The 24,777-nt window shown below is 39.5% G+C and overlaps 2 protein-coding genes, 1 long non-coding RNA gene and 2 other non-coding genes across 9 annotated transcripts in view; 1 reads left to right on the plus strand and 4 right to left on the minus strand.

Moving 5' to 3' along the window:
- The window catches only part of LOC114569625 (ubinuclein-2), a 28,714-nt gene extending 27,770 nt beyond the window's left edge, over window positions 1-944 (minus strand). For all 4 annotated transcript variants that reach the window (XM_028599606.1, XM_028599592.1, XM_028599601.1 and 1 more), the window contains exon 1: window positions 243-944. In XM_028599606.1, coding sequence (XP_028455407.1) covers window positions 243-545 — 303 coding nt within the window. In that variant the 5' untranslated portion in view covers window positions 546-944. The remainder of the gene's footprint in view (window positions 1-242) is intronic.
- Window positions 945-3,260: 2,316 nt separating this feature from the next.
- Window positions 3,261-14,101, minus strand: ift56 (intraflagellar transport 56). Of its 2 annotated transcripts, XM_028598220.1 has the most exons (18): window positions 13,624-14,101; window positions 13,329-13,472; window positions 12,522-12,614; window positions 12,265-12,379; window positions 11,571-11,620; window positions 11,190-11,335; window positions 8,979-9,150; window positions 8,452-8,526; window positions 8,232-8,334; window positions 7,778-7,833; window positions 7,130-7,183; window positions 6,972-7,035; window positions 6,800-6,888; window positions 6,459-6,542; window positions 6,288-6,357; window positions 5,461-5,567; window positions 4,192-4,325; window positions 3,261-3,612 (listed from the first exon to the last, which is right to left on the minus strand). In XM_028598220.1, the coding sequence occupies exons 1-18, from the start codon at window positions 13,624-13,626 to the stop codon at window positions 3,498-3,500; spliced, it is 1,674 nt and encodes a 557-aa protein (XP_028454021.1). In that variant the 5' UTR covers window positions 13,627-14,101; the 3' UTR covers window positions 3,261-3,497. The 2 variants fall into 2 exon arrangements, with proteins under 2 accessions (XP_028454021.1, XP_028454029.1); XM_028598228.1 differs by lacking the exons at window positions 3,261-3,612; window positions 4,192-4,325; window positions 5,461-5,567; ... (3 more) ...; window positions 6,972-7,035; window positions 7,130-7,183 and having other exon boundaries at window positions 7,811-7,900.
- Window positions 14,102-14,451: 350 nt separating this feature from the next.
- Window positions 14,452-14,524, plus strand: trnar-ccu (transfer RNA arginine (anticodon CCU)). The gene has a single exon. It is a non-coding gene; the product is annotated as a tRNA-Arg (tRNA).
- A 2,354-nt stretch (window positions 14,525-16,878) lies between these two features.
- LOC114570248 (uncharacterized) lies at window positions 16,879-22,902 on the minus strand. Its single transcript, XR_003694481.1, has 5 exons — window positions 22,803-22,902; window positions 21,668-21,807; window positions 18,644-18,745; window positions 17,470-17,605; window positions 16,879-17,057 (listed from the first exon to the last, which is right to left on the minus strand). It is a non-coding gene; the product is annotated as an uncharacterized LOC114570248 (long non-coding RNA).
- Window positions 20,942-21,084, minus strand: LOC114549061 (small nucleolar RNA SNORA62/SNORA6 family). The gene has a single exon (XR_003691502.1). It is a non-coding gene; the product is annotated as a small nucleolar RNA SNORA62/SNORA6 family (small nucleolar RNA).
- Window positions 22,903-24,777: the final 1,875 nt, after the last annotated feature.

Consider the following 24,777-nt stretch of genomic DNA (forward strand, 5'->3'; position numbering starts at 1 on the left):
GAAGTTGCAACGCACAGAGTGGACTGGCTGGCTGCGTGGTCAAAAAACTGCTGCTGTCTTTTGTGTTGAGTCGTACTAATGGTCAGTTTCAACCACGCCAGTCCACGGAAGGACAAGGTGCACTTCCCCCCCTCTTACTTAGCAATGACAAGTCCATTCAAACACTTGCAAGAGCAAATAAAATGAACTCCAGGACCACACTCACCCGGCCTGGTAATGTTAGTCAAACTAGGAGATCCTACCTGGAGGTTTTGGATGATTTCGCCGTAATTAAACTCGGCGGAGGAGCGGTCGTCAGGCTCGGGTAGGGACAGGTTGAGCCGCACCGTCGCCCTCTTCTCAGCTACAGCCGTGTCCCTGTCGCCGGTTTTGCCGAGACGACCGTTGCTGGCAGCACCCCCTGCCCCGGTCGCTGCCTCGATCTCCCCGGCTGCACCGAAGTTGGAGTCGGCCTCATCCTCCAGCCGGCGTTTCCTAGACTCCGCGGCTGCTCCAGCTGCGAAGGCCGAGAGGGTGACAAACTGCACTTTTCTCGGTTCGGCCATTTGGATGAGCTGCCTGAACCTCTCTCCGGACAGACAGCGAGGAGAAGAGCTAACGTTACTTCGCGAAACTACTCCAAATTGGTGGATTGAAGAAGGTTTCGCGAAGCTCCGACGGCTGCTCAATGCCTAGACGGATGTTACGGCCTCCTCCGCACCATACGAATTGAACTCCAGGGGATGCGACGGTCGGGGAAAAGTTGTATTTACGACAGCTACTTGCATCCTCAATTTGCTATGGGACCGAGACATTCACAGGAGCCATCTTGGGTTTCGGGAGTAAATAAAATATCAGAAGAGAGGGGTCGCTGCGCCTGCGCGTACGCACAAAACTGAAGCATCGTGACACAGGGGGGGCTCGTCACGTCCAATCACCGCGTGCCCCGCCTCTGTCACAACAGGCGATAATAACAACACTGCCAGTTCTATTATGACCTTTATATAGTGTCTGAGTGAAGGACAGGCTGTGGGATACATACACCACACGCTGTGTATCCAGATATCGATAATCGACAGCTTTCAGTTGAAGCCTTTCTTTATGTCTATTCAGGAAAATGCTGAATTGTGCATTTTTCTACAATGGCACCAGCACACACTCAATGTACAATGCAACGTTACTTACATCAAATCCCAAACGGAAGAAAGCAAGCCAGATGGTTGGCTGTTTGTGAACCAGCCTAACACAGCTGATTTAGTTACAGGCGCTACTGACCACCTGTTGATATTCAGTTTTTAGTGTAACAGCTCCTTATTACAATAAACTGTGTGAATTTATTTAAAATTGACATTGATGCTTGTATTGTCTGTACTTCTGTGATATAAACCATAGCTGGATTATCCTGGTAGAAAGACGCAGGGCAAAGTTTGGTTTTGGGCCCCTATCCTCCACCTACCGCCCTGTGTGCAATGTAGCCAGTTCTGCCAAGTTGCCAAATTTGCAATTGAAAGAGCACTTCACAGATTTTGGCAAAATTGATCAGTTTAATCATGAGGAGTAAAACTTAGAATACTAAAGTGGCTAAATTTTCAAATAGCATTTAAGTGTGAAAACTATTTCCGTCCACTTACAGTCTAGCCAGAGATATACTTGCTGTTAACTACAGGTACGTGAAAATATGATGGCTGCCTTAAGTATCCTGCGTCCATTTGGTGTACGTACTATATATATATATATATATGTATATCAGGCTTATGGCATCCACATTAGCGTTTCCAGGTTGTTTTTTTAGAGACCTCTGTCACAGTGAAACTATATAAAAAGGCTAAATCTCCTCCTCTTTGTCCTATTTTCCGTTGGTTAACAACAGAACTGCATCATAGCTAACATCTGGTGAAGAGTGGGATAAAATTCTTATTTTATAATTGTGAGGTCTTCTGACAAAATCAACATAAATCAAGGTCAATGACAATAGCTCTGGTCTGTATTTTGCTGTATTCAAATTTAAAATGAACTTCCAAACTTCTTCCGAACTTTACTGGCACTGTGGCACTTTAGTATTCTTAATTCAGTTACTTTTTACCGCTGTCAATACACTACATACTCAACTCCTGCTTACAGTTAGTATGTAGAATACAAATGGTTCACAGGTCACGTGTAGCAGCCATGCTCCTAATTATATTAAACTGTGTGAAGAAATTTAGGTTGGGAATGAATCCTTTTCTTTTATTCTTTAATATAAACTTTTCAGCATGCTCCTTTAGTACATACACATGCATTTTGGAAAGATTCGGTGTCCTTTAAAGTAGAATGTTTCAACATTAAAATCTCCTGATAGTCATTTTTAAAAGTAATCCTGATACTACATTTTTAAATTTCACTGGGTAAATATCTTACCCCAAGTGAAGGAGTTCAAGTACCTTGGGGTTTTGTTCGCGAGTGAGGGGACAATGGAGCGGGAGATTGGTCGGAGAATCGGCGCAGCGGGTGCGGTATTGCATTCAATCTATCGCACCGTTGTGACGAAAGAGAATGAGCCAGAAGGCAAAGCTCTCGATCTACCGGTCAGTTTTCGTTCCTACCCTCACCTATGGTCATGAATCATGACCGAAAGAACGAGATCCAGGGTACAAGCGGCCGAAATGGGTTTCCTCAGGAGGGTGGCTGGCGTCTCCCTTAGAGATAGGGTTCAGTCATCCGTGAGGAGCTAATAGAGCCGCTGATTGCGTCGAAAGGAGCCAGGTGGTTCGGGCATCTGGTAAGGATGCCCCTGGGCGCCTCCCTAGGGAGGTGTTCACTGGGAGGAGGCCTCGGGGAAGACCCAGGACTAGGTGGAGGGATTATATCTCCAACCTGGCCTGGGAATTCACATCGGGAAAGGGAAGTTTGGGGTCCCCTGCTTGCTCCCCCGCGACCCGACACCGGATAAGCAAACGAAGATGGATGGATGGATGGATGGATGGATGGATGGGTAAATATCACATTCACATGTTGTACAAACTGCCTCTTGTATATAGAATTGTAAATATATATATTTATTATGCTCTTGATAATCCCAATTATTTATTTATGTCTTGCTCCCATTTATTTTTTTCCCCTGCCTTTACAGTATACACTCATATCTTGTGCCTAACTTCTTTATCTTTATTGTTCTGTTCTTTCTTGTTCTGCTAATAGATTTTGTATTTTGTATTGCTTAAAAAAAGCTGAGAAAAAACTGTGTGAGGTAAATTACTGTATTGAATTTCAAATAAATCATTTAAAAGACATAAAAAAGTTGATTAAAAAATACAGTCCCATTTTAATACAAATATACGAGTATATAGAGAATTGCAATTCAAAACTTACATATTTCAACAATAGTGTGGCAGAAATAATAGTTCCATATTTCTTCTTGGGGTGTAGATATCATAAATACGATTTAATCAAGTGAAATGACCAAATGCACTATGACTGATGATGTCTGCATAATGTAGCTACTCTTGATGTAGTGAGCTGAAGTTCAGTGCCCAAAGTTGTCATGAGAGGAGGACTCTGTTGTCTTTGGCCCACTTCCTCAGAACTCGGATGATGTATTCAACCTGGGGGTTTCCTGAATTTCGCAGCAGAGACAACACCTCTTTAAGTGTCTCCCTAGAACACAAACAGGATGCGTGAGGAAACAAGATTAGATCAAGAATGCACCATCGCTCATGTTTCTTTCATTTAGACATCACACCCAAACAAACAGACCACAGAAGTTTGATGTCAGTCCAGATGTTAATCAGTTTTACTGGTTAATGACAGGGATCTCTTTGACATATGATGTTTTGCATAAAAAAAAAAAAAAAAAAAAAAGACAGCAGAGGGTGGGGGGTGGGAGAGGGTTTTTGTTCTTGTTCAATTTGAAACACTTGACATTACCTGGCACATATTGTGGAATTTGTTTTGTATGTCTGTATGATAAACGGTGCTAAAAAAAAAAAAAAAAAAACTAGACAACATTGTTAAATGTGTGATCACATTATTGCCAAGGAAATCTTGTTTCTAAAATGTAGCACTTGAAGCAGCTTTGCTTTTGCTTATTTGATAAATTTTATGTACTTGCATGACTCTTGCAATTTTTGGGTGGCATCTTGATGGTTGAATGCACTTATTGTAAGTTGCTTTGGATAGAAGCAGCAGTAAATGAATGTAATGTAATATAATGTAATGAAAAAGAGACAATCATACTTGGACTCCTTATTTGCCAGTATGAGCTGGAAGATGCCGACACATGCCCCTCTCTTGCCCTCCCAGTAGTTGGATCCTGGGTCCAGTTTCTCCAGTGCATCAAACGCTTTAGCTGCATAGTAGAACTGGCCCATCTGGAACAACAGGCTGTGATCATGAGCACTAGTATTCAACATAATGGCCCAATCCCAAAGTGAGCCCTGAGGACTAAGGACTAAAGACTCACAGACTTAACTGATCTCAGGTGCTAAGTGAGTGAGTGTGTGAGGCCACATGGGCTCAGATAGGTATAAATGGGATTGGGACAGCACTTCACGAGATCACATGTTACCTTGGCGACGTTTAATAACAAAGATGTTGCTGACACTTGCCGGTTTGGGAATTTTCATTTTAAGTTTGTTGCTTTCCACACGGCCAAGGCACAGGAGACGGCTGCGTGATTCCAATTTTTTTTGTCAAACAAGCTGGACAACAGGTTGGTCTGTGTTCCGTGGTTGTCTGTCGTGCTGTTGTTTACCTTTGTAATTTCCGGATTTCCCTACGGTCTCCGCGGTAAACGTCACAACGCTTTGAACTGTGGGTAATTCCCTTTGGTGAAGTCTGCATCGATGCAGACCCACGGAAAGAGCTCGGTAAGTGTGTACTCAAACCCTCTCGCCCTTTGAAAATCGACATCGGGACAACCCTAAGCCCTTACGAATTTCGCGAGAACGCGCACCAAAGTCTGTGAGTCTGTGTTTCCGGACTTTGGGATTGGGCCATTGACTTCCCAGGCACAGATTAAACCACCTCCAAAACATTTTGTCTCAGATTAAAGAGTTTATCCAGAACAATACATGTCTGCTTACAGGGTTCAAGTTACAACTGCTTTCATGGGAGCTCAGACCGCACTGCTGCTCACACTTTTTGTTGCATGTAAGGACCCTGGCCTTTAGCAATAAACGATTGTGTTCTAATAAAGAAACAGCCAGAAAAAGACATTAAATAGAGCTTAAACAATTAGACGATTGACGGAAAAGTAACCAGCAACAATTTGGAAATACAATAAAATCAAACAGTAGCTGGAACCAGAGTGTTTGGCATTTTTGCTTGAAATATGACTGAAACAATTAACTGTTTATCAAAAAGTTGGCGATTAATTTTCTGTCGATTCACTAAGCAATTCATTGACTAACTGTTTCAGCAATAGTTCATACATTTACGCATGTATTCCCATTTGAGTGGTCATCACAGATGATGCATGAGGCAGAAAACAGAGGATGATGTCACCTTGTAGCAGTCGTTGGCAATGAGCTGCAGCAGACTGAAGGAATCGGAGGAAGTGCCCATCTTCAGATAGAGCTCCCAGGCAAGTCGACCCCTCTGGTTCATTATGTCTGACAAGAACAAGACGAGTGTTCAATAATCCATCATTCATAGGCAGTTTCAGCAACTTTTATAGATGAAGATTTGGAAAATACGCCTGTGGGCAGGTTGTATTGATGTGGATTAATGGAGAAATACATTTCTTAGAGCTGTTGAGAGTGACACCGGCTCGGTGCAAGAGTGAACCTAAATTCTTTACAAACCTAAGGCTAGAAATCTGGCATTGATGTTGGATTCAGATCTCAGCCTCAGTGAACAAGTATAAAGACTTCCTCAGTCTTTCTCCGCCTTAAGATCTCTGAGAGTATTCTTCATGCTTTATCTCATCAGGTGTAGCCTACTACAACTTTTTTCGTGTCTACCTAAAAAGGCCTCTCCCTTCTGCAGCTGGTGCCAAATGCAGCAAGCATGTTGGAGAAACACTGAGGGACTAGAAGATCTCTGGTTTTGGTAATGACATGCTAGTTAACAATCAATCAATCAGTCAATCAATCAATCATCATAATCAATATATAATTAGTGAACTACTGTTATTTTTACTGCCTTCTAATGTTCTTTTATTTTGTCTTTATGTCTGCATTCACGCTTTTAAAGTGTTTACAATTCCTTTTAAAGTCAAAATGTATGTTAGGTTGAAAGATGTGTATGAATTGTTCTACATGAATGAATCTGACCTGCAGAAATATTTGTATAATTAAATATACGATCATCGGAACAACTACTATACATACAGCATCGTGCCAGCCAGCTGAGGTAGACATAGTCATTCTTGATCTTTTCACTCTGAATCAGCAGAAAAATCTGAAAGAAATATTGAGTCCAAAACAATTTGTCAGCAACTAATCAGAATTGATCAAAGTCTATAAAAAGCAGTTGTGTAGATGTATGATGAAGTAAGGTACCTCTTCTGCTTCTTTGTAGTTGCCAAGGGCTGCTTTAGCTTGAGCATAGTTGAAGTTGAACGTATCATCATTATAGAAGTAACCCTGAGAAAAAAAAGCATAATTATGCCTACACAAAAGTGTCCACATGTTCAAAAGAAAAGTGCATACAAAAGTCCACACACCTGAATAAATGTACTGCATCTGTAAAGCACCACTTGTAATCTGAAGTGACACTTGTCACCCAGTGTGTGGGAGTCTTTTTTTAAACATCTTAATCATCAACATCCTAATATCACAGTAAAGTAATGTCATTGCGATTCTTCACTGCTTTTGTGAGCCTTGTACGGAGCAACACTAACCTTGACTGAGTTTAGATATATGAGAACATCTTCAAACAGTCTCAAGAGGAAGAAGCAGGAGGCCATGCACTGCCTGCCAGGAATAGTGTCTGAGAGGGAGAACAATGTTACACACATTCTCACACAGTTTTGCTTTAAAAGCTCATATTGATCAAATGTCTACTCAATGTACCACACTCGCTGGCCGAGCCTCCAACTAACTGAAAGAACTGCTGAGCAATTTTCAGATGATCCCTCTGAAAAAGAAAAGTGCAAAAATGTTTGTCTCTTAGACTCACTCTTATCACATTTGATTGAGTGTGACTATATTTATTTAACAAAAATACTCACTGATCCAATTTCTTGTCCCAACGCCGCATTTACCACTCCTTTCAAAATATACTCCTGAGAAAGTGAATCATCATATGGTGAAAGGACTCAAAAAGGGAGAAAGGCAACACTGATTATCTTGATAAAAGGCATATAAGAAGCACTTACAAGCAATAATTGACTTTCTGGTAAAACTTAAACAAGTTTATAAATAATGAGTTTATCAATCATTTGATCTATTTTTTCTTCAAACCCTCATCAAAATCAACTTTAAAAAGTACAACAATGCATAAAAGAGATACAAAAGCCAGCTTCACAGGCTTTTAGATCCAGGCGACATTGAAGTGCTTTACATAAAATAAAAAGGCTCTCCAGGAACTCTTAAGTGGAGCGAGGAGAGCAGGTTTATTAACAGGCTACATTTAATCTGGCATGATTCTGGTTTTCATTGTACATTTTCTTCCCTGTAAAAAAAAAAAAAAAAGTGTAACCTTGAATGCAAATAAAAATCTAAATTAACACTGGTGGTAGCTAAACACAGCTACTGTATTATTTTTCATGTGAAATTGAGTAGATCTGGAGTTTCTTTTTGAGACCAAATAGTTACATAGCGCTTTAAAGAATGAGTGCGATATCACATGAAAACCCAATGTCACTTCAAATCATTACCTGAGGTGTCGTGGGCACCAAATCTTGGATGAGGTTGTAGGCTTCCTGGACATCATCTGGAAGTATGAAATGTGAATCCATGAGCTAAGGCAGGTGTTCTCTGAAATCGGAGACTTAAAACACCTACAACAAACATTTAATTAACAGCAGCGTGACAATGGCGATGATGCATTTACTTTGCATGTCACATGATATAATGAAGAAGGGAGTTATCTTAGGTTTTTTTTTTTTTTTATTCTTAACTATATTAAATAAAGCTAAGTATTACATAAGAGTGTGATCTCATTGTGTTGTATATCATTACATTGTATTCAGATTACATAAAAATGATGAGAGAGTAGAGTTAATGGAAATATGTTCTTGCATTGTATTTGTGTATAAACATTTGTTGCATTTAAATAGAAATATTTTCCTTGTCCATGTTCCAGAAAACTGCAATGCTATGGCTCCACACCTTGTCGGAGATAGTAGATGACTAGGTTGAGTCTGGCCTCGGGGATCACATCGATCAGCGGAGGCAGCACCTGCAACGCCCCCTCCCCACCGCGAAACACCACCTGCAGTACACAGGAGAAAGATTCAGAGTGTGGAAAAGTATCACATAAGTCACTAGTGTATGCACACACACTCACACACACCTACACACTCACAGATAGAGCTTGTGAAGAGCTTACCAGGTTGTGTCGGATAAGCTCCTTAGCAAACTCAAAGGAGCAGGAGGAGATGTCGATTAGGTTCTTCAACTCAGCCTTAGAGGGAAAGAGAGCACACATAAGTCAAACTGTCCACTAGCTACTCTCCCCAAAGAAAACTGGTGCAACTGTAATGGTGCATGCATGGATAATACATAAATTAAATGGTGCACTGACACCACTAAAAATATATTCAATTAGTTCCTTCTTACTATAAGTTACAGTACTGCTAGCTGTTGCTTTAATTTTAAATATCTGCCTTTGTATTATTTGTTGGAGTTTTTATGTTAACCTATTGGTGCATGGTGATAGAACCACAGACCTGGATCGAGATTTTAAAAAATAAAAATGCTTTTCATTTATTAACCTTTTTGGACGATCTATATTTACACAGATAGCGACAGTCTTCACAGACCGAACAAAACCGAATAATGTATGAAAATGTGAAAACACATATGAAGAACAGCCAAAATATCAGCCAGGATATGCGGCAATCAAACACTGAGTACCTCAGCTGCCTTGCCATTGTAGAGTCTGAAGTGGTTGCAGGCCTTGAGGTTGAGGGCAATAGTGGAGTCTGGCATGCTCTGCAGGTACACAGCCAACACCTCCTGGGACACATCATAGTAGTCCAGCTTGTAGTAACACAGAGCCACGTAAACTTTCAGGGCGAGGTAATCTCTGAAAGACAAGATGCAATGAGGGTGTGAAACTAGCTTTCAGACGTATTACTTGTAGCTGGACACATTATATTGTGTTTTTTTATTTTTTTATTAACATATGCTGTTTAGAACAGTACATTTTGTAATTGTTGTTCACTATGATCTTATATTGCTTGCCATACTAGTGTGTATACAGATTTAATTAAATTATTACTCAAATTAGATAATTAAATCAAGAATTCCTTCCAATTCATGGCCGAGTAAAACTGGTTGGAGATTTGACCGCATCGACTCAAATGTGATCCGTTTTTAGTATTAGGTTTGTATTTAATGGGAGCCTGCAGTACAGTCTGGACCGCTCTCAACAAGTGCTTCTCCTCTGTGCTGATATTTGTATCCCATCTCGGGCAAGGCTCCATGGTAACTTATAATAACTGTCTTATAAAATGATAGCTGCCAAATGCAGCAAGCATGGCTCCCCCCCTCCACTCGCTTTGACATCTAGACCTAGTTATGCTTGAGCTCTCTACAGCAAGGATTAATAAAGCCAAGTCATCGACTATAGACCTGTGGAGAAACGCAGCAGCGCAGGTATCGGTATCGTAAGAGAGCGACTAGGCAAGGTGTGATTTTTGTTTTGTTATCTTGTATTCTGGTTTGTTTTGTTTTTCCTCGAGACCACAGAGGGTGGGAGGTTTTAAGTTACTGTTCCATTGTATTTGTTTGTTAAAAAAATATAAAACAAATAAAAATGTATCATAAAAAAAAAAGTCTTATTTTATTAATTTAGTTCCACGTGGGACAAGAAAGCCAGAGTTCAGCGAGACCTAATACTTAAAACTAACCTGTAGTACAGTATGTAGAATCTATTATAATATATATATATATATATATATATATAACATAAATGTTTCTTTTATAGTCAACATGGCATTTCAGCAAATAACAGATCTTATTATTATTGTATATTATGATAGCAAATATCTTTATAAATTGACAATAACATTTTTTTCATAGATTTTTATTGAATCTCATGTACAAAAAGTCAGAGACAAGAAGTTATCACAGGAACAAACAGACACAAACAAGGGAACACCTGAATGCCAGAAATGAGTTTAAAAGGAATGGATATTTGCAGGTTATCAAACACAAGGAAAATCAAGCCTTTGAGAAAATGGGCTGGTACTCTGGGTTTTTCTGCAATCTTTGCATGGAGCTATTTTGATATTTTAGTAGTAGTAGTAGATCACTTTATTGTCCCCATGGGGCAGTTGGGTTTGCGGCACAATCGCAAGGCACTTTATGACAAGACATCAGACATATGATACAAACAAATAGTCCTTACATCAGACACAGACAGGCATAACATGAAGAATATACATCACACACTACAATACACTATACACCCTTGGGTATGATCAGGCCAGCTGGACGACTAGCTTATTTTGAATGATTTAAGGCTTTTATGGCTTGTGGTACGAAAGAGAATTTCGATCTGTTCTTGGCCAGAAGGGGTAGGCAGAAACGACGCATAGATGGCAGTAGTTTAAAATGTGATGCCAGGGGGTGTGCGTAGTCACATACAATGTTATTGGCCTTTCTCACCAGTCTGTCTTTGTAAATGTGTTCAATGCTCGGTAGGGTTATCCCAGGTAACTTGTGGCAGTTCTTGCATTTTTCTGTCAGCATTTGGAAGAAGTAGTAGGCATGCAACTAAAAGGCCAAGGTGCATCTGAGTTTTTTTACTAGGTTGACAGCAGAACCTAGTTAAAAAAAACCTCAGATGCACTTTGGCCTACAGATGCCACAAAGCCAACAATAGATCTCTGAGAAGTGGCACAATGAAATCAAAGTCTTTCATTTTCTTACCCTTGCTACTTCCAATATTATATCGGTGTTAGAGAAAGCTAGCTCAGCAGACCAGCTGCACTGACACTTATTATTATCTTTATGGTTCCATAAGGCATGAAGCTCAAATAAACAGCTCACACCTGTCAAGGTGGCATGAGGATGGCACAGGACTCTGAAACTAATTTAAGAGAGCGGGAAAGCACCTACCTGTTCTGCAGTAGAAGGCGTTTATAGATGTCTATAGCTTCCTGGTAGTGGGAGCGCATGTAGTGGATGGACGCCAGGCTCAGCTGGTCCTCTGTCACATCCTCTAGGTTCTGGTGGAAACCCATCAGCTTCTTCTCATCATTAAACTGAAGACAACAGGCAATGAAGGAATACATCATTCATAAATGTGATCATGAGGACTCAAAAAGCTAAAATGACTGGGGGTGGGGATGAATACAGACCTGTATGTTTCTCTCATATTTTAGACTTAAACCTGTATCTACGGTGCAGGGCAGCTCAGCAGTGAATTGTTAGTGTGTAAGTGAAGACGGAGAGAAAAAGTAAACATAATATAATAAAATAATATAGTAGTGTTCTAACCTTGTGAGCCAAGTGGAAGAGTAATCGATTTTGGAGGGGGGACATTGGCGCTACAGACAGCAAGAGAAAGCAAATTTAAGATGCAAAATGTATTAATATCATAAACGTTCCCTCAGCAATTACATAACTGACTGAACAGCACTGTATGTGATACGGCAAAAAAAACTAAACATTTCTTTGTGTTTCTCAAGCTGCAAAAAAGCCTTAACAATAAAATCCTACAGACTTCTTGAATACAACCTGGTGCACAATAACTATTTTAATTGAAGGTTGTCCAAAAGTATGTGGACAACCCTATGTACAAAAATGACGGGCTTTCATAATTAGTGACGTTTGGATTATGTTTTGGTGAGCTACAAAAAAAAATCCCAAATGACTTTGTATCTTGTAAATATGATTTTTCACTGAAATAATATGAATGAGCAACATAATTGAAAAATAAACCAATAATTATTGATGATTAAAAATCACAGCATCTTTACACCAATTTGGTACAATTCAATAACAAAAATGTTTCACCTTATTAAAAAATATATATATATATATATATACCAATACCATATTTTGTTCATATTTTGATAATGATTTGATGAGCTAGAGACAATCAAATACTTAATAGCGCGAGGGTTGCTGCGCCGTGGTTAGCATACAGTACAAAAAAGGAATTTACTAATGTAACAGCTGGAAAGCCTACCCTTAGATGCAGCCTCCTCAGCCTCTTTATAGAGCCCCAGAAAAAACAGTGCACAGGCCAGAAAGACCCACACCTGAGCAGGACATTCAGGCTTCATGGTCAGAGACTTGTACTCCTGTCACAACATGATGAGGAAATATTGCAAATGTGATCAGAAAATAGTCAGTCACATTGGTTATTTGAATTATTGCATCTGGGGTACTATTTTTGCACCAAACTACACACACTTATTCAGACATGTATACAACAGAAAATACCTCCATAGCTCTCTTGTAATCACCCAAGTGAAAGGCGCAGTAGCCAATCCATTGGTCCGTATGCTCCTCTTTCTCGCCGATACTTCTCTGAAACTAGAGATGACACAGCAACAAATTATCAGCGGCAGCAGCAGCAGCACTCCGTAATAAAGAGATGTCTGTAGCATAGATGTGGGAGTTTCAGGGCATGACACAGGATAAACTGCAAGAGGCATTGCAGTAGAAAAAATAAAGGTTAACTCCTTTGTAAAAGTGCAGCAATTATTTATTCAGCCACAGGGTCAAGTTAACCCAGTAGATTCATCACACCGAATCTCTCAACTGAATCATCCCATTTGGATATTTTGTATTGTAGGAAATTGCTGCTTAATTCCTAACTTTTGAAAAATCATGGTCAAATCAATCACAGGCAGGGACAAGACAGTAACTAACAGACCACTTACTTTAAAAATCCGATAACGTTATGACAAACAATCTTGATATGATGGACCCTTAGATTTTGTTTTGATTTCTGTGGGACCACAACAATACATACTAAGCAAGATATTGGTCAGCTGCAGAACAGCACACAATTAATTCAATTGATTCCATTAATTGTGGTCCATGAATGAATGTCAGCATGGAAACACTAAACCTTTCCCCTCTAGTGAAGGATGGTCCTTATAATCAAAAGCCTTATTAGCAAGCAATTATATATATATATATATATATATATATATATATATATATATATATATATATATATATATATATATATATATATATATACATTATCTTTATTAACCCATGTGTTATGTGTTTAAGTACCTCTAACAGTGTCAAAGCCCCAAGGTAGTCTCTCTGTTGCAGGTATTCCTCCAAGTTAGGAACTTTTGTCTTGTTTTTCCTCTTTTTCTCACTGATGCTTAACGGTGTCTCTCCTCCCACGGCTGGCTTCACGCGAGAAAGGATCTGCCAAGGTACACAATTTGAATTTCCAAAGTTATCACAGACTTTGAGTCGGTTGGGGCCAACATGTACGACAATTTCAGAGATATATTAAGTTACGATGAGGCAGCATTAACAATGGTCCTGGCATAAGGTATAACAAATGATAACTCACCATGTCGACGAGTCTAGATGCACCTAACGTTATAGCGCTAGCTAAGACTTGTTTATCTCTAGCTAACCTAGGTAACGCTGGGTGTTTCTGTCAACGAAAACACAAACTGTTAACGTTAGCTTTTACCTGTTACGCACGATTTCTAACGTTTTTAGCAATCCAGTTTCATCTTTCATTCGAAACCAGCCAGATAACGCTACCAACGTAAACTGAATTCCCTAACGACTAACAAACAGGGCATTGGTAAAATTACAGTTAAAGTTAAAACGTTTTTAGACTGGAGAATAATGTACAATCCTCCTGGTTAACGTTAGCTAGCTGATGCTGATAGTTTAATGGTTGCATAGATTAATGTTTCCGCTCTCGTACTTTCAAATTAAAGGCACAAGCAAAGGACCTGATAATGTAGTGATGCAATTAAACACCTATTAAGGTTAAATCGTTGATGTTATCTATACATGGCCCTTATCTAAAAACCTCGGAGAGGGCTGAACCCCAGGTTGGAGATGACAACTGAAGGAAACGTTGGGACATTGCAACCGTTTTTGAATACAGCTCTCGAATGACATTTATTTTGTAGTCAAACAGAGTTTGGGGCTCAACAGGAAACAACTCGACCCTTATGTGTTGAACTTGATTAAGTGGTTTGTTCATTGTTGCCTAGCAACGGAACATGAAGGATTTTGAATTTTGACAAAAATGATATTTATCATACAAGATCATGTGCAACATACTGCCATAAAATACATCCATAAACCAAGTATGTTCATCAAAATGTATATCACGTCTTATTAGAAATAATGTATTCTACAAAGTACTGCTGTAGTTGCCCCAGTGGCCTAATGGATAAGGCACTGGCCTCCTAAGCCAGGGATTGTGGGTTCGAGTCCCATCTGGGGTGGACTGTTTTAAATCAATCATCCTCAAATTACTCTTGCTCACAATTATTCATTGAATTTCCTCAAATAGACTCACACTGTGTTGTAATGGCAATGTATCCATGCATATTTATATCGATGGTATCCATGTATGACTGTCTATCTTGCTCTCAATAACAAGTTCTTCAGTTTCGTAATGTATGTGTATGTGTATTACTTGATCGCTCATTCTGAATCTCTCAACCGGCACATAAAACTTGCAATAAAGTGGATAAATCTTATCCACAGAACTCTATTAATGGTGGCAGTAACAACAAATAATTGATAAAACCGGGGCAGTAAAAATGCACGCAATTTAAAAAGTTATCAATTGTCAAGTGATTTGATTTAAGCAGTCGTGATATGTGTCATGATTCATCATTTTCCCTGTCTTACCTTCATCATTCACAACACAACACTGCCATTAATCATTTAGGGAAATGCATTTAATGGTGGAAGCAACAAAGTAAACTGAAATTATGAAAATGCATGTAAAAAATGAAGTAGTAATTTATGAAGTGATGATTAACTTGACAGACATTTTATTTTAAAGTGTTGCTCTGATGATCAACTGGGCTGTGTTACGGTCTACTAGTAATAATTCACAATACCCAACTGACATTTATAGCCACATATCTATGGTTTACACATGGATGTATAAATGCATTTTCATTACCTCCATTTTCATCAATTATTTTGTTACGTCCACCCATCACAGAACTCAACATGGATCATTAATTGGATCATTTCAAATTATACATTTTTAAGGAGGAATTATTGACGTAGTCATGAAAGACCAGGTCCTTATTAATATGTGTGTATATATATATATATATATATATATATATATATACACACACTCACCTAAAGGATTATTAGGAACACCCTACTAATATAGTGTTTGACCCCCTTTGGCCTTCAGAACTGCCTTAATTCTTTGTGTCATTGATTCAACAAAGTGCTGGAAGCATTCTTTAGAAATGTTGGCCTATATTGATAGGATTGCATCTTGTAGTTGATGGAAATTTGTGGGATACACGTCCAGGGCATGAAGCTCCCGTTCCACACCACATCCCAAAGATGTTCTATTGGGTTGGGATCTGGTGACTGTGGGGGCCATTTTAGTACAGTGAACTCCTTGTCATGTTCAAGAAACCAATTTGAAATGATTCGAGCTTTGTGACATGGTGCATTATCCTGCTGGAAGTAGCCTTCAGAGGATGGGTACATGGTTGTCATAAAGGGATGGACATGGTCAGAAACAATGCTCAGGTAGGCTGTGGCATTTAAACGATGCCCAATTGGTACCAAGGGGCCTAAAGTGTGCCAAGAAAACATTTCCCACACCATAAGACCACCACCACCAGCCTGCTCAGTGGTAACAAAGCATGACGGATCCATGTTCTTATTCTGTTTAAGCCAAATTCTGTTTACTACCATCTGAATGTCTCAACAGAAATCGAGACTCATCAGACCAGGCAACATTTTTACACGTCTTCAACTGTCCAATTTGGGTGAGCTTGTGCAAATTGTAGCCTCATTTTCCTATTTTTAGTGGAGATGAGTGTTACCTGGTGGGGTCTTCTGCTGGTGTAGCCCATCCGCCTCAAGGTTGTGCGTGTTGTGGCTTCACAAATGCTTTGCTGCATACCTCAGCTTAACTAGTGGTTATTTGAGTCAAAGTTGATCTTCTATCAGCTGGAATCACTTCGGCCGATTCTCCTCTGACCTCTAGCATCAACAAGGCATTTTTTGTCCAGAGAACTGTCACATACTGGATGTTCTTCCTTTTTCAGACCATTCTTTGTAAACCCTAGAAATGGTTGTGGTTGAAAATCCCAGTAACTGAGCAGATTGTGAAATACTCAGACCAGCCCGTCTGGCACCAACAACCGTGCCACGCTCAAAGTTGCTTAGATCACCTTTCGTTCCCATTTTGACATTCAGTTGGGAGTTCAGGAGATTGTCTAGACCTGGACGACACCCCTAAATGCATTGAAGCATCTGCCATGTGATTGGTTGATTAGATAATTGCATTAATGAGAAATCTTACAGGTGTTCCTAATAATCCTTTAGGTGTGTGTGTGTGTGTGTGTGTATCTATCTATCTATCTATCTATCTATCTATCTATCTATCCTATGTAGTGATTTCTAACATTGTGTAAATTGTAATTTCCCCCGAGGATCAATAAAAAGTATAAATTAAAATTTCAAATGAATCATTGTTTGCATTACATATGCGTTTTCCTGTTGGGTTTTGTCCTTAAGAAAACAGGTGTCGCACAAACATTATGCATATATTCAATAAAGTCTAGCAAAAAAAAAAAAAAACACAAGATAGTTTTATGAAAAACCAGCCAACTTTATTGATTTCTCAGCTCATAGTGCTTTGCCTTTCTCGTGTGTTTTGACAGTCATGACTTTGGATCAGTCAGAGCTAGCGCCGTCCCAGTCGGAGGCCCTGTGCTGTGGGAGTTGCAGACCAGTGTTCAGTGGCAGTTTGGGCACCCCAGTCCTCTGAGGAAACGGAGTGAGAAATATTTCATTAATATGCATTCTGTTTAACCGTTTCTACATTCATCCACCGACAGCTTCCGAAGATCAACCCGACCATAATCTACAAGATGGTAGGATCCTACAACTCAGTCCAAGATAAATTCTAAGTGAAAGGTGGAAATACTATACAGTCACAATAAAACTACATACAAATTGTCAGTAGTAAAGAAATCATGTAATAACTCCACCCAAAAATGTTCCTACTTGCCAAGTGTCTTTTCAGTTGCCAACAATTCTTCTCTTAATCTAAGACAGGAATTATCAGCCCAACAAAAGAATAGCTCTTCAGTCTTTATCAATTTTTGATGATCAAAAACTATAGAGTGCAATGAGAGCCCCAGCATCTGTTAATGTGTCATTTTGCATCACTCACCTCCTCTGGGTCTCTGTAGAACTAGAGATCAGGTGTAACTTCCCAGGGGAGCTACCTGGAGATTTTTCACAACAGCCCCTGGGGCAAAGGATGACATCGTCTTCATCTGTAGTTTCTGCATCCCTCATCCTTTTTCCTGTGAAAGACACCAGCAAAAGCTCACAGATAACAGCCTAACAATGTGCCTGCACATGGGTCTAATCAGGTCACTGAAGAATCTGCCGAGTCATTGAAACAGATACAATTCAAGTAACCTGAGGCAGTGCTTTGTGGGTCCCAAATGGAAATGTGCTGCCATTTGCTTTGAAGAAACAAGGCAACAAATACTGCAAAGGTTATAACAATTAAGGCATACTCACACTCACATACAGTTAAAACAGTGCCCGAGCACATTTGACCCCAAAGTCCAGTTCGCTTGACTAGTGTGATCACTCCATACCGTGCCCGCTTGAAAGAGGTGGGCCAGGGCAGGGTTCGGTTGGACTCGGGCACGGGACGCATCAGTGCGATCGCTAAACGTGCCCGGTTCTTAATTTACAGATGAACATGAATTGTAGTCTGAGTCCCGTAATGTAATGACGTAAGCTTGCTCTGGCCCCGAATGAGTTATTCAAGTGTGAGTGCAGGCCAGCTGGGGGGTGCTCGGGCACGGTTCAAGGCAACCGGGCCAAGTGTGAGTACGCCATTAGTGTAAGTGAACCTGCAGAAGGTACCCAGTTAGTAGAGGATGAGAGGGGGGGGGGGAGAAAAAGCACTTTAGTATACATGTTCAAATGTGGCTCAGGTCACTATCAAACCCCAGTCATGGGACAGCATGTTAGTTAGCGAAAACCCAGCCAACTCACTCTGGCCCACTTCCGACACCTAAACACAGACGAGATCAGTGCCAGGCTTTAATGGTGTGCTGCATGTTTAGTAAAATGGAATAAGCTTAAAATAAAAAATATGATAAATTAAACATTCATCTATTTTAATGCCAACATTTGCTGAGCAGTGACCATAAGTGCCACTTACATGATATTGGTAAATGATAAAAAAGGAAAAAACCCAGAGTACAGAGTTGAGCAAGAGTGAGTCTTGCTTTACCAGAACATCTCATCAAGACCAAACTGATGGAATGTTCTATGTAGAAAAAAAAAATGTAGTTAAAGTTGCTTTGTCTATAAAAACAGACCTGTCCTGCATTCCTGGAGGAGATACACCAACATCGCCTGGATTCGCCAGGGCAACAATGGCCTTGGCTGCTACCACGTCGTTCTCACGTTAACGTACACACCTGGAGGGGGAAAGACAAAAAGGAAGCCAAATTACTTGCCACACTCATGACATAGACATCTGAATAAATGCAGTTCAATCAAGGTCCTGTGATCTGACAGTCAAGCCTTTTCCAACACAGTGAACAGTGTCCACTGGCAGCAGAAAATCAAACCGCTAAAATCAGAATGAGAATTTGTTTAAAACTACAGAATACACTGCAATGTTTAAGTTTTTTTTTTGCACAACAATCTATTTCTACCAACAAATTTAGTCTGATAGTCAGAAAGGAGGATGTGAATCAACCATTTTTGTATTGTACTTATTTGTATGTATGACGTAAGGTCTTTACTTTATTCACCTTTTTGCACAGTAGGTGGGGTATGTGGAGTACAGGGAAAGCATAAATAGATAAAGCAGTAACCACAGAGCAGGTGTTTTTACAGAAATAGGCGCACAGCTTTTGATTGCCACACTGGGTCATGTGTAGCATACTTTGAGCTGTAAGCTTTGTATGCATGCAAATTATGTTTGTAAGAGTGTGAACGGATAGCAGTCTACATAGTGGATGGTTTAGATGGTATACAAATAAATACACTTGAGTTTGACTATACTGACGGAGTGTAGGGCTGGGCGATATATCGATATTATATCGATATCGTGATATGAGACTAGATATCGTCTTAGATTTTGGATATCGTAATATCGTGATATGACCATAAGTGTCTTTTCTTGGTTTTAAAGGCTGCATTACAGTAAAATTATGTCATTTTCTGAACTTATCAGACTGTTGTAACTGTTCTATTATTTGCCTTTACCCACTTAGTCATTATATCCAAATTACTGATGATTATTTATCAAAAATCTAAGTGTGAAGATATTTTGTATAGATATATATAATCTGTTTATTATTTATTCATTTGATTTTGCAACTGTTAACTGAAATAGCCGGTTTCTATGAAACTACTTGTGACATGTCATATTTGGCTTTGACTTTGACTGAACTGCTCTCACTTTGCGGAAAAACAATATCGGGATATATATCGTATATCGATATTCAGCCAAAATATATCGGGATATGACTTTTGGTCCATATCGCCCAGCCCTAACGGAGTGTGAAATCATTCCAGCATAAATAAATAAATAAATAATCATTCAAAAACATAACTCCATAGGCAACAACTGTTAACATGGTCGGATTTAAAAACACTAAAGCAGGTGTTAAGGCGCTGACACATCAACCCGATTATCGGCCGTCCGACAGTCTGGCGAGGTCGGTGACCCGAGTCTGTTCGGTGTGTTCCGTGCCGTCGTCAGCCGAAGGAGCCGTCGGCATTCATTTGGGCCGATTTGACTTGTTGAACCAGCCGGTGGGCAGTCGGACTCAATGACCAATTACTGGAAACGAGGAGCGGGATGAGTGTGACAAACGTCTCTCAAAATCGGACGAAAATCTTTTAAACTGACCTTTGTCGATCTGAAATGAGGACAGATTCAACAACTGCATGGCCTATTTCTCGCTTAAAATATTTTCAGAAACACTTTTCGGTGAACTATCTTCGTAAAATACGAGCTTGTATTCCAAACGAGCCGCCATTATGGTCTGGCTTTGAAATTCGGGAGAAGCCAGACCCACGTGGCGCGTTCGTTCAATCAGTTGCCGGTTTTCATTTTTACACCAACTCAGGGAGACTGATCACTCCGACTGCCTTTTCTGCCAACGGTCGGTCGTCGGGTTGGTGTGTCAGAGCCTTAAGGTATATTTAGCAGGTGATCTGTTAACTTATTTGCCTTTCACAAAAACTTGGGTATGAAGGCCACAATACACAAGATGTAGTTTTTGGCAGCTTAACATTATAACTCCTTTAAACTATCCTAAAACAAAGGATCCAGGGTTGCATAAACAAGCAAAAGTAGATATAAATTTATGACACTAAAATCATCCATTTTTTATTTTTTGTTTCACATGAAACTTGACATTAATGCTATGATCTCAATAGCTTGGACCACTACAGCTACCAAATAAAATCATTCATTCAAAGAGTCATCATGTGATAATTTGTTTAAGAGACAGATAATTTGGATGAGACACTTTCATCTGAGGTCATTTTAATAGAGAAAATTGGTCTTAAAGTGTCCGATGCATCAGAGACTTTACACAGAGGTGAATAGGAAATGTTACTGTATAACTGTAATGTATAACTAGACATTATACCAAGAATGTGGCTCAGGTCACTATCAAACCCCAGTCATGGGACAGCAGTCCTAATGGTGTTAGCGAAAACCCAGCCAAATCACTCTGGCACACTTCCGACACCTAAACACAGACGAGATCAGTGCCAGGCTTTAATGGTGTGCTGCATGTTTAGTGCAATAGAAAAAAAAATTATATATATATATATATATATATATATATATATATATATATATATATATATATATATATATATATATATATAAAAAGGCATTAAATCTATTTAATGCTAACTTTTGCTGAGCAGTGACCATAAGTGCCACTTACAGGATATTGGTAAATGATAAAAATGCAACAATAGTACAAATAGCTCAAGAGGAAAAGAAAGCCGGCAAACTGACTCCGTAATATCCGTTGTATGGGAGAGTTTGCCGACATTAGCCACCATAAACTAGTGCTCATACCAGACCAAATGAGGCTGTAGCAGAAAAGAAAAAAAAAATGCTGGAATTAGTATGGAATTTAGCAACGGTTGCGTCTTATTTTATTTATGTATTTTTTAAGAGTGAGTCAGTAAAGGACAATTCAACTATGACAAGTGTTTCCAGGCACAGCCATGAATCCACAAGAATACTAATTCACATAACTGTACCTACAACAGAAATGGACATAAAAACTGAAACCATTTTTTCTTGCTTAATTATGCTGGAATTAGTTTAGAAAAGATGAAACCAAAAAAGTCCAACTTACAGTCTTTCTTCCTCTTGCAGACACTGCTCTACCTGGAAGTACAGGTTGGTTCCTGCTGCCAAGAACTCCAGCACATCCTCCCCCTTCACCTGCAGCACATCCGGACATTGTGTCCCCTGTGTTAGGAGTTAGTGGAGGAGCTAGAAGAGGAGAAGACAACATTTACAGTCAGATAGCAGCGAGCAGACCACAACAGTACAAACATTTTTGATGGCAAAGCTCCTGATATGACCAATGGTAAAATAATATACTTTAGAGCAGACCCAGTAAACGGGTAACCAGATAGATAACGTTCCCTAAAGGCTCTCTAAAGGTTTTCAGAGAACCTCCAGGGCAGATGGTGCTTTCATTACCTGGAGGTTATTATAAAGACATACAGAGAACGATCCCTGGAGGTTCTCTTAAGGTTATTTAAAAACACATTCAGAGAAACTTCAGAGAACGTTCCCTGAAGGTTTTAAAAGTACTGTCAATTGTTTATAGTAAGTAAAGTATTAAGTAAAGTTTATTTCTAGAGCTCATTGAAACACAGATGGAGGTTTATGTTGATTAATTGGTTTTAGAATATCTGTAAAAATCAATGCAGCAGGTTCGGACGGACAAACCGACTAGAGTGTCGACGCTCCATGACCCATATCATTTTTATTTAATGAGGAAGTTAGAACACACACTCAGGCAAAGATGGCAGCATAGAATGGTCAACAGGGTCCCCTGTCAATTTAAAATCAAACAAACCATGGACCATATCTAGTGTGCAAACATTTCACTTTACATGTCATTCTATGATTGTGTTAACTATGGAGAGATGATAAGCTAAACTTTACATTAGGTCACTTAAATTTATATTTGGAGATATTTACTGGCCATAACCATTTAAAGCTGTCCAAATTGCATATTTACCCACGGAGACCAACTTACTGCAGATGACGTTACTTCACTTATTTAATTGAAATTCAGTGACTAGCTCAATGTGTCGCAGACACACTGCAGCACGAGTATGCTAATGCTAATATTGAGTCCTTTACACCGGTTGTAATGACGGATTTCATTAATGTACCCCTGCAGCTCTACTAACATGTAAGTCCTCATAATGTGAGGCTAATAATGAGACGATAGTATAAGATTCATATCTCACCACGTGAATATACGCCGTATGAGGACACCTCGCGGTCAAAAGAGACCGGAAAAAGGAAGTGTCGTCAAATTTATAGTGAGATTTACTTCCGTTTTTGTGGGCAAATTATGGCACTGTCAGTACCCGATCCGTTCCACCAGAGCCTGTCTATGGAGAGCCTGTTCACTCCCTATCTCACTCCCTATTAGCCCCATTGTACCAACCCGGAATTTTCCCGAGAGTGGAAGTTCTCCCCTTATTAGACATGTTCTGATATAATGGACCAATGAAGCGGCTTCAGAACGCGAACCTCCGATGGCGCCATTTTGTTGCTACGAAGCGATCACCTCCTAATAGCATTACACTGACCGCCATTTTTTATTTACGTCACTTGACTGCAAATAACTTTACATCTGAAGCGTTTAAAGACTCTATTTGTCCATTGTTTATTTATAAAGAAATACGACAATGTATAAAAGACTCCATTACCTTGTACCTCATGTTATAGCTCCGTAGCAGACGTTTTTGTAAATATAAGCTAACGATTGTGTCATAACCAAGTGACTTACTGAGGCACAGTAGAGGAATTACTGTACAGTACAGGAGAAGCTGGCAGTTTCGACTTACATTAGCTGTTTAGGTTTAATTACTAATGTTAACTAGCATGTTAGTTAGCAATAATTAGCCTGTGCTTATGTTATCTCCTTACATGATATACCTACACTCTCCGTCTCTGTAAGATTGGAAATTATTGAGATTTCTCTTGTCACAGCTACCAGAAGACTTACAACTTTTACGTTGAAAAGCAGGCTACAGCTAAATTAAGACTTACAGTAATAACAATAAAGACAAATATTGAGTGATTGTATTTTAAATGAGCACAAGTAAAGTAGAACTGACGTAACAGCTGTTATATATGTTAACGTTTATTTTCAAGTTTTATTTTGAGGGTCTTTTAAAGTTTACATGCTGTCTCAGCTAGCGGTTATCGCTAGCCGAATTAGCTGTTAGCTAAACTAACGTTAGCCTAACTGTGGAGATAAAGGCAGACCGCTACAATCAGCTAGCGGTTAGCCAAATTAACCGTTAGCTAAACTAACGTTAGCTTCCCGGTGGAGGCTAACGGCAGACCGCTATAATCACCTAGCGGTCCGCCGAATTAGCTATTAGCTAACTAACGTTAGTTGGAGGCTATCGTAGGAACATGCTGCGCATGCGCAGAACGGATTGTGCTGGTGGAACAGATCGGGTACTGACAGGCACCGAGTGTTGTCTGTCAGGTACTTTACTGTCTATGGTCAGGTACACTGCGACCAGTATGGATGTATCGATTATAAGTAATACCCATTGACATATGGTAATACCCCCCCCCCCATACTCACACACACACCCTCCCTAAAAGTTAAACAATAAAATTCAACAGAGAAAAGTCTTACTTAAAGTCCACTTTCTTGCCTTTGCTAAATCACCCTCATGCATGAGGCATACATCAATAATAGCCTCATTTTACTTATGATGATGAAGTTACAGAAAAATAGAAATGCATGGCAAAAATAGTATATTGTCAATATTTTAAAGAAACTATAATTTCATAAATCATGTTTTCAGGGGAGCTCATGTCGTCATTAACTCTCATTCATGTTATGAAAGTTTTGGTAACACTTTACTTTAAGGTATCTACATAAGAGTGACACTGACAAATGACACTGTCATGACACATGAACCCTAACCCTAACTTGTCATGCCAAAAACCGAATGACACTTACTAAAAGAAGCATTATGTCATAAACGTTTATGACTTGTTTATAATGTTTATGACACGTTCATGAGCGTGTCATGTCACTCTTATGTAGAAACCTTCAAGGAAAGAGTAACCAAAGTTTTCAACAGCTCACTCTTGCTTGAGGTAATATTTTAGAGTTTGTTTAAAAGTGCTTAGTCCAAATGGAATGAAAATTGGTGGTTGTAATGGCTGGTTTTGGCTGTACAACAATAC

Source organism: Perca flavescens, chromosome 2 (assembly GCF_004354835.1).
Source record: "Perca flavescens isolate YP-PL-M2 chromosome 2, PFLA_1.0, whole genome shotgun sequence".
NCBI classification, from domain to species: domain Eukaryota; kingdom Metazoa; phylum Chordata; class Actinopteri; order Perciformes; family Percidae; genus Perca; species Perca flavescens.

Excerpts from the sequence above, each read along its gene's own strand:
- ift56 (XM_028598220.1), bottom strand. Across the intron at positions 11,336-11,570 it reads TCTTCCACTTGGCTCACAAG|TTTAATGATGAGAAGAAGCT; the intron begins GTTAGAACACTA and ends TGTTGTCTTCAG. Across the intron at positions 5,568-6,287 it reads CAGCTGGCTGGCACGATGCT|ACATAATGAACCAGAGGGGT; the intron begins GTATGTATAGTA and ends TGTTCTTGTCAG.